The sequence below is a fragment of the Epinephelus moara genome, chromosome 2 (genome assembly GCF_006386435.1).
Source record: "Epinephelus moara isolate mb chromosome 2, YSFRI_EMoa_1.0, whole genome shotgun sequence".
Lineage (NCBI taxonomy): Eukaryota > Metazoa > Chordata > Actinopteri > Perciformes > Serranidae > Epinephelus > Epinephelus moara.
The window spans coordinates 5,038,542-5,048,775 of NC_065507.1; the positions used below are offsets into that span (position 1 = coordinate 5,038,542).

General features: G+C 38.6%; 1 protein-coding gene across 2 annotated transcripts in view; it reads right to left on the minus strand.

The window, feature by feature from the left end:
- LOC126403977 (alpha-2-macroglobulin-like) overlaps positions 1-9,994 on the minus strand; it is a 54,092-nt gene extending 44,098 nt beyond the window's left edge. For both annotated transcript variants that reach the window (XM_050066901.1, XM_050066893.1), the window contains exons 1-5: positions 9,855-9,994; positions 4,685-4,865; positions 4,424-4,580; positions 2,650-2,702; positions 683-703 (exon numbers count right to left, since the gene is read on the minus strand). In XM_050066901.1, the coding sequence (XP_049922858.1) occupies positions 683-703; positions 2,650-2,702; positions 4,424-4,580; positions 4,685-4,865; positions 9,855-9,937 (495 nt within the window). In that variant the 5' untranslated portion in view covers positions 9,938-9,994. The remainder of the gene's footprint in view (positions 1-682; positions 704-2,649; positions 2,703-4,423; positions 4,581-4,684; positions 4,866-9,854) is intronic.
- Positions 9,995-10,234: the final 240 nt, after the last annotated feature.

The following is a 10,234-nucleotide window of genomic DNA, read 5'->3' on the forward strand; positions in this document are numbered from 1 at the left end:
AACAATGTGTCATGTGACTGCAGTTGCTTCACATCCAGGTCGGAACACCTTCTCACCACAAACCAACCGCACCACAGTTTGTTTGTAACCGGAGTGAGACCACCTCTTCAAGAAGATCTCGGTCCGGTTGTTTTGGTGTGACTGCTGTGTTCACACCTGCCCAAACAAACCGCACTTAGGGAGTAAGCAAACTGGAGTTTGATTGAACTGAACCAAACAGGGCAGGTGTAAAAGGACACTTAAACTATGTGGACCTTGAACTAATGGCTGAAGATAAATATGGACCCCGTGGCTGGACCAGTTGGGAACCACTAGTCTTAATATTCCTCCTGCTCACCCTTCACAAAATCCTCGTTTTATTACTACCCCTATCTTTTATTAATTCTGCTCAACAGCGAAACAAAGAGGGAATTTTACACAAAAAACACAGTAACTTTGGAAGATTAAGACTAACTCAGACTGTTGAAGCCTCATTTAAGCTTCAGATAAACTTCTGAATACATTTTTGCACAAAACAATAACTCTTGTCCCCATCACTTACTCTGAAAGTGTGGTACAAACAGGAGGAATGATTGCAGGAAGAAAAGACTGTTTCACTGTTGATATGTTTATTTTTTTGTTTTGTTTTGAAAATAGTTGATCTGACCTTTCATTTGAGTGCAAGTGAGGGTGTGAATCTTACCTCAACTTCAATGATGTTATACTGAAAGAGGAAAACAAATGAGATTTGTTAATAAGTGAGTTGTGTTGTTTTCCACTCATCAGTGCTAATAGTTCCTCACAGTGTCACAGAATAACACTGATGTGTTATTACAGCATTTCACTCACAATACACTCAATAAAAAGTTGCAAACTCTCTTTTGACTAACAATCCAGTGTGTTGCAGTAGTACAGTCTAGTTACATGGTGACCTCAAGACTGCTGTGTTCCTGATTTTACACTTTTAGCAGTCATACCTCCTTTTAACAGGCACAGGCTCATCAGACTGGAGGCCATTCAATGCACAGTTGACAGAAACGCTGCTGATATTTATCACTAAAAACACAGCGTAAAACACATGGCTTCTTGTGGAGAGAGAATTTCAGAGAATTTCACCAACCCAATCACCAGACAAAATGTAAGCATCATAGTAGAGTTGTACCGATACCGATACCAGTATCGGAAATGCCTCCGATACTCCCTAAAATGCGCCATCGGGCATCGGCGAGTACAGCCTATGACCAATCCGATACCATGTAATGCAATGCAATGTAATGTAATGTAATCGTTTGAACATCGCCATTGCTCGTTGCTCCGCTCCGCTCCCTTCTCTCTCTCTGTCATCGGGTTATTCTTGTCCTATGTCCTATTTTTATTACTTTTACTATTAGTTGAGTCACTGTGTCTGTTCATGTGACAGCTGAAATGTTGTTGTAGTCACCTAAAAAGCGTCAGCAGATGACAGGAGCAGATGAAGTACCGTACGTAAACATAAAAGTCAGTGATTTCTCCACAAGTTCCTACAAATGTTTCACAATAAAAGCCTATTTAGAAAATGGAGGGATTCTCTCAGCCGAGATTGTAAGGGACTTTTAATTTGAAACAAGTTCAGGAAGTGTTGAGTTTGAAATGACGGCGCCATGCATTAACTTTATCAAGGCAATGGGAGTGGATAAAAAGTAAAAATATAAAGATACAGAGGGAATTATAAATAACGGCCTGTTTATAAAGTAGTCTGTTTCAAATGAAGCTGGTAGCCTCTGCAGTTGTGGTGAGTAAAAGCCCTGCTACTATTTTTAAATTTTTATTTACTTAAAGTCATCTGGTTAAAATTCTTGTATTTTTCAATATATACTGAAAAAAGAAAAATTGCAATGTCAGTTTTTTCCAATATTGTGCAGCCCTACGTTCTACTGTAGCCTTTAAATGTCTTTTTTACCAAATTGTGTGGCTGCACTTTAACCTGTGTCTTGATCTGTGTCAACACTGGATAATAATAATAATAATAATAAAAATGTTTATGGCATTATTCTACTATTATGTATTTATTTGTTAATACTTTACATAGAGTTTTAGGAGTTGAGACATACAACAATTCATATCCCATCCATTTTTATTTAACGAGCTGGTATCGGATCGGTACTCGGTATCGGCAGATACCTAAGGTTCAGGGATCGGAATCGGTGTCGGGAAGGAAAAAGTGGTATCGGTACATCTCTACATCATAGGTAATGATTTAAGCATGCAGGAAATTAAGTTACATTTAAATTTAATATTTAGGGGACAGAGGGATGGTGCATTGACCAGGAATTCAAACAAAGCAGGCAGGTCAGAGGCAGGCTGGGTCAGCAACAGAAATAATTCAACAGGAAAGCGCTGGATCTACAAAAATATTTGATGTCCTTCAACTCAGCACAGACAAGTTTACCTGAAGGTAAAGGTTGGACTATTGACCTTAAAGCCTCAACAGGAGCTCTAGCACAAAGTTATTTATAAAGACTGATTAAACACATAGCCCAGGGTAAAGAGCAAAACCACCTTGATTTCACTTTATTATGTAACTTCTCTTCAATTCCACTCCTCCAGCTAGTGTGTACATTGTGACTGACTGTGTCACTAACAGTTTGTTTTTTATGAGGTCTTAAAGTAAATGGAAGGTCAAATACTCACCAGCTGATTAACAGGTCTCAACTTAGTGTCGAGTGTAACGACTCTGAAATGCACTAAAAGAAATGCAGAAAGATCACATGAAGATTTCTCATTTAACATGCCAACAGATAAGTGAAACCATAAATTGTATATAAAGATAGTCGTCCCCTGGTGGCCCGCCCCCTCCATGTTAGCAGGTGAGCCTAAAGATGGTTTCTGTCATTTTAGGTAGTTCTTACCATGCTGTTGTAAATTCAATGTTCATATATAAATTTGGTGATGTGACGTCATAATAATGTGTCAGTTGGAGTGCTCGCAACTGAGTCAGACCAATAAATAAAATGTCACAGCCTTTTATGCCACGGAGGACAACAAACCGTTTTTTTTCCCCGTTAAAGGGGTTTTTTTGGGGAGTTTTTCCTTATCCGCTGCGAGGGTCATAAGGACAGAGGGATGTCGTATGCTGTAAAGCCCTGTGAGGCAAATTGTGATTTGTGATATTGGGCTTTATAAATAAAATTGAATTGAATTGAAACAAAGCATTCACCACCATTGAAGCAAAGTGTTGCTGTGTGGCTCTCTGCATGTTAAATAACCCTTAAAACCCTTATTTTTCAACCTATATTCCCATGGGAAATGGGAATGTATACTGTGTGACTTAGGTGAATCTGAACTAACCCTAAACACCTTGTTTCCACTTATGTGACTGGTGTCCCCAAATCTGTAAATACATGGATGATGCCTCCAGTGTCCAATGCAAGGAAGTGCATTTCCTTACAGATGGATAGAAACCTTATAGGTTACCTGTAGCCATGGGGGAGATGCATGGCAACAAATAAGTAAAGATATTGATCTGATAGGTACCTAGCATGTTTTATGAAAAATGTAATATTTAATATTTAAAGACATATGAACGGCTGAACGAGTCACAATGACAATCTGACTGTATATAATGTATAACCATATTTTAGCAGAATAACATTACTCAGATTTGTTAAAATGAGATAAACAAGTTGTTTTTAATCAGACAAACTTACATGACAATCAACACAGGCAACTGAATTGAAGGAAAAAGCCTGTTAGCTAAGCTAGCACACTGTCATACAGACTTTCAGTGAGGAGTTTCACAGCCATCAGATATCAAGAGGATTGCCATAGGAATAAATGGACTTCTGGCTGACTCGTCTCCATACACATACCTAAATTTAAATGAAGTGTACACACCAAAGTCGCACAATAACACAAAAAAAGTGGTAGACCAACAGCTCTTGTGTTCAGCAGTGTTAAATCACTGTTTTTCTAAATGGAGTCTGGCTTTGAAGAGAGCAAAATAACAGCTTAATTTTCTCGTTGGAAATCAAAGCAAGGTACAGCGGTGAAAAAACTCTCAATATATCGTGAACTTAAATTGATAGTTATTTTTAGCAGGGACAATTTTAGGGGGCTTAAATATGTTTTGTCAATAATCCCGCCACAGCAGATTACTTAGCTTCCATGTCAGACGCCATCCTGCTTCTCCAAATTGGGGGCGTGTGGACTGACCTCTACTTTATGCAATAGACTATCCATGGATAAGAACCCCATACAACCCCACTTCAAAAGATTTTAAGTATTCCTTTAAATCTTGTTTCACTATTGAAATTACATACTTGATTCCAAATAAAAGTATATCATGGGTCTGAAACTCAATGGGACAGACAAGTTATGTATGGACTCATTTACTCTGTGTTCATCTTTGTCCTACATTCTATCAACTTTGGGACAACTCTTTATCAGAAACATTTCTGATTGTTACCTGTTTGTCCAGGGAGGTAGAGCGGTTTGTCTGTTTGGACGAATGTCATTGGTTGATAGACTTTGATCATGACTTTCATGATTTGTATTGAGTAAAAAGTGTCGCCTCGTACCTCCACCACACACTTCTGTATCGTTTGTCTCTGCACTACAGGAACCTGTGAAAGAAAGATATTTCAAACCCAAAGTCTATTCTGTAATAACATTTTAGATGTTCAGAGTGTTACTGAAGAATAAATAAATGCCAATCTGGAGAGCTGACCTGAAACTGAACACAGGTATGAAACTCTGTGTCAGATGTCTTCTCGAAGAGCGTTGTATTCGTCTCATAGGACATCAGAGTGAAGGTCATGACCAGTGTCTCGTTGGGCTGCAGGAGACTCGCACAGAGCTTAGTCTCAGCTCCAGCTTCGAGAACTGCAGGAATGGCCACCATATACTGCCTGCAGCCAGAGGAACATACACACAGGTGGTACAAAAACTACCACTCGACTATTTCCTTGCTATCCGCACTCATTCTTGCTACTCATTCCACGCTGTGTTATGTTCAGTGTTGCCAGATCTTGGGAGAGAAACAAGCAACCAGGACCAGCAACCAAAATTACTTTATAAATACATTATATTTACTGGCCTTGAACTCTATCAAACCAACTAGCTGACCAAAAATGTGGAAAGAATAAATTAATGAATGAAAATGAAAGTAAAGAAGTTGCATATAATGATCTTTATTGAATTCTTACCATATTTCGACCACTTGTTAGCGAAATAGTTAAAGAACCTCCATTAATCGCACAATTTAAATGTGAAAAGTCTCATTGACTGACTGACATCTGTGGGTATGCGGAGAAGGAGAGGGGCGGAGGGAGCGGAGCTGTGTAAACATCCTGCAGTCCGACATACTATCATGCGTTTAAATAACTTATTAGATGGATATATATATAGAGAAAGGCGACGTTTAGAAAGCAAGCCCAAATAAGCAACTCCACTTTAGAAACAAGCCCAAAAAAAAAAAACGCAACCCGTGACTACCAATATTTGTAAGTCACTTATCAAAAAAAAACAAGCCCAAACTCACGGCGTATAAGCGCAACCAAACCTGGTGTTGTTAGCTGTTTGAGAGACACCGTTGCTAGGTTACCAGGGAGCAAATGAGTGTGTTCATGCAACCAACCTTGCACAGCCCGACTCCGAGGGTAACTTGCTCGGCTTCCCTCGTGTTTTTGTCCCAACAGAATACAGTAACATTATCGAACGTTATATCGAATTTTTTTTCTATTGACGGCGCGTAAGTGTTTATCGCAAGACGATATGTTATCGGTTTATTGCCCACCACTAACATTTAGCTAACACACACACATGGATAGGTTTAGGAAAAAAGAACAGGATTTGGCTTTGCAATCTTACAGGAAGCAAACACCAGCCTCCCAGGTGAAAGACAGTTGGTGGTTGCTGGACCCACTCACCACCCCTCCCACCTGCCATCGTCAAGACTTTCGCCGCCCCCCATAATTTTTTTTGTCGTCCCAATGCATTTACCCTTGACGCCATTAGACGCCCTTAAACAGCAACAGTGACCGGCAGTGTATCATGCTGATGTGAAAGGCCAGCTTTTTTCGTTGGTGTCAGACACCTGAAGTCACTGACCAAGCTCCAGTATTCCACGACTTCGGAGTGAGACCAAGTTGATTGGAGCCAGACTTTGGTGTCAATAGATTTTTTAAGTCAATGGGGCGGGCACAGCAAATCACACTATAACCCATCATATCTTTGTTGTTTCAACTTTGACTGAAAAATCCTTCCACAAATTTAAAAAACACACATAACCTGATACTGACAGACATTTTTGATTTAAATGTGTCCATTCCTTGTTATTGGTCTCTAAACTGTTGCTTTGAAAAGTCAAAATCGTTCAGTATAGGCTCAGTAAAGGTCACTGACGGCCCATTTTTCTGTTTTATTCTATTCTTTTTTTTTGTTAGGAGCTGTTGTTTGTTTTTTTGCCTGTTGACAGCTAAAGGGTTTTTAAAAATGGTGATTATCAGTGCTGCATTGGCTGTGTTCGACCAATCAACATACACCAGTGTTAATTTTGACAGCTATTTTAAATTTAGCCTTAATCTTGAGGTGAACATGCTTATTAGCTTTAGTCACATATTAGTCATTTTTATCCTTCATAGTTTTAGTTTAATTTTAGTTGAAACAAATTCAAAACATTATACTCTGAATATTAATGACATTTTAGTCATTACTTTTAGTCATTAAAATTTTGTTTTTTGTTTGTTTTTTTATCTTAAAACTAATCCAGTCAGGCTGATTCATGTATCAGAAATCAGAATAAAAGGTGACAGGTTGTATAAATAATTAATTTAGACATTTTTTTCTACACCTACAAATAATTTCTGCACACTTATAAACTGTAATTTCTCCAGCGGTGTTTGACAGGTTTAAGGGCTGATTTACGAGTTTACATCGTCATTTGAGCACAACATCTCTCTATTAATGGTCTAAAAAAACTTTGACACCGCAAATAACTAATCTGAGACAACTAGAATGTGTACCCAGGTTCATTGTTAAATCTGATTTATCCACCTGACTGTTAAGGGGCAGAAAAATAACTTGATCAAAGCCTGACTTCTGTCTTCACCTGCAACATGTTAGTCTGGAGGTTTAAACTCGTGTCCTCTCACAGAGTTGGTGATTTAAACTAAGCTTTCATCTCTGTCAAAGAAAACTGATCTGAGTTCAGACTGTTTAACGTTACTTAAGTTAGAGCACAGCTACACACACAGATAACTGAGCCTCCTACCAGCCTGTCACACAGCAGTCAATCCATGAACCTTCCTGAGACAGTCCGGACTGAGTGGAGTCCTGCTGGGGTCAGCTGTGAAGTCCGGAGGTTGGCGGTTGCTTCCTCCGCTGCCGTTGAGCGGCTGAAGTGTAAAGCTAACTGCTAACAACCGCCGCCATAACTAAGTTAAAGTTACCAAACTTCACAAATCCATTCAACAGCTCCACCGTCGAGTCAGACACACGGCTGATTATTTACCGCAGATTATTTACCGCTGAATTACACCTCATTATTCGCACTAACGAGTGATGCTGCTCTGGTGTGAGTATTTTAGCTGGCTAGCGAAACTTCCTGGCACCGACTATTTACTGGAGTTTACCAGCCTATTGCCCGTACGTCATTTCCAACGGCTGTACTCGGCTTTCAGTGTCCGCTTGTACACCGCTAACATTTTTGTCACGGCTCGCCGAAAAAAATAATATAAGTATAGTATGTATTTTCGAAAAATATTCATCAGTCTTCGTCAACGAATTTATCACTTACTTCACTTATGGTTCCTCTTGTGTTGGGAAACTACGTACTCCCAAATAAGCTAAAAACGTCCCTCAAAATGGCGTCCTAACAGTTACAACCGTTACTCATTCTTATGGTGCGTAAAGTACACTATATTTAAAATGCAATGTAGTTCCTCCGGTCTAAAATTAAGCGATATTACACAAGTAGTCCCGACCAAGCAATCTGATTGGTCAACAAGCTCAAATCAGCATAAAAGCACACTTGGTTTATCACTACAAATATTACTCCGCCATTTCCATGGCAACGATGTATCTACCAGAGCAAATACAAACAAAGCCAAACAAACAAACAAATACAAAGACTACAAATCTGCTACAAAATGGATGATTCTGTTTGTTTGGATCAATATGGCGGCGTTTGATGAACGGTTGGAAGAAGTTGAGGCTGCTGTTGCTTTGGGACATACTGGACACACACATGCGCTATATGTGTTTATATACATGGGCTAAAATCTATAGAAAAACTCCTCACAGTCTTAAAAATATTATGTTATATCATTAAGTCATATATCCACATTTATATCCATTAAAAAAAACTTCATAATGTTAAATTAATGCGATAACCAACAAATCATACAGAAACAGTCACAGTCACCCACCCCATCACATCAGTTACCAACGGGACCAAGGTGAATCCATAAATTAATGTGGAACTATGTTCCTGTTTTGTGGAATAATCAAATAATTTAAACTTTTAAACATTTTGAAGTGAATTAGTATTGTTGACTTGAAAAAGGTAGGCCGTTGATATGTCAAATTCATATTTCAACATTAAGAATCTAAAAATAAATTTTTTTTTTAAAAAAAAAACATTAAATGGCATGTTTGTTAATGGTTAGTATCCAGAAAAGGACATTTTACTAGTGGGAAAATATTACATTTTTAAAATTCATTTTATGTAATACTACTCAAATGATGTGCACATTGTACATGACTCCCACATCTGAATAAAATCAATAATATAAATATAGAATTTAATGTCTGAGGTGGGGGGAAAAAAAAATTCTGGACATTTAATGTCTTTCATATTGTGGATTTCTAGAAAAAATAAATAAATTGACCCAACTTTTATAGTAACATTTCTAAGATAATAAATAAAACACTTAAAGAACTTGAACTTAACCAGTGCGTTGGCAGAAATTCTCCGACATACTTAAAAAGGTTAAGTGATCCATCAGACTAAATGAGCTAGTTGGAGTGTGATGCTGTGGAAAAGTTGCCTTTGATGGATTGAATGCCATCAAATATGGATTAAAGCAGAATATTTAATTAGAAAAAAACAGCTTGCGGATTTTGGAAATGATTACATCTATTTTTCGTCAGTTCATTTTGACTTTTTGACTTTACAATGCTCTTGAGTGATTGGAAACGTCTCGCATCCTCTGGTATCCTCCATTAGCTGTGCTGGTGATATGGCGCTACTAGCTTAAAAATACATGTGAAGTTTGTGGATGTAGGAGCTAAATGTGTTAATGGAAAAATTATTTTTATCAGCAAATATCTTAGTCGTAATAAGACTGAACTAGCAAAGCAGGTTTGTGTTTGTATATGGGGTATTTATTTAGTTTGGGAAACCCGACAATCTCAACAGGGACTATATAACGGGTCTGTTGCTGGAAGGAGCAGTGAGTGACAACAACCCCGCCCACATTTAAGAGGACTGTCTGTGGTGGAAACACTAAACAGACCGAGGGTCTAGGTACCATGTCTGAAGGGCTACTGTTGGTTCCAAAGGTACTGTACTGAAAGGGTTTGGTGGAAACGGGACTTTAGTCTTCTGTCTGGACCAAGCAGCAGCCTCTGGGGCTTAAAAATGAAGCCAACACATAAGGGCCAAAAACTGCAGTTCCTCTAATGGCCACTTGAGGCTGGTTCCAGAAGCCAGTCAATCAATTGCTGGATCTCACACAGAATAATCGCCCATACCAAAAGAACACATAGCAAAACAACATGATCCGATATTCAAGTGAATTTGGCACTGTGCGTCGCTCCCATCAACAGGTTTTAACAAAGTGTCACCTAAAACTACATGCTGATGTCAGTATTTCAGACGGTGCAGGTAAACTTACGGTTCTGCCAACACTTGTCCCACACAAATCCAGCTCAGGCAGACAAACAGTGTCCATGTCCTGGGAATCCCAGAAAGATCCATGACTGACAGAGATGAACCTCCGAACCTTGTTGAACAGGCTCTGCTACACAAACCCTGTCTGTGTTTACCCACTATTTATACACACACACACACACACACACACACACATACACATACCTTACCCAATACTTGATGTTCTCTGTCAATCATTTATAGACTTTGTATATTTTAACGCATACATTTTATTAAAGCAGAAATCTAAAAGGCTGTCTTGTTTGTCAGACTCTCTTTTATGTTGTTTTTGAAATGTCCGTCTTGAAGTCTTCCTTTCTCAGGTTGCTTTAGAGTGTAGGAAGT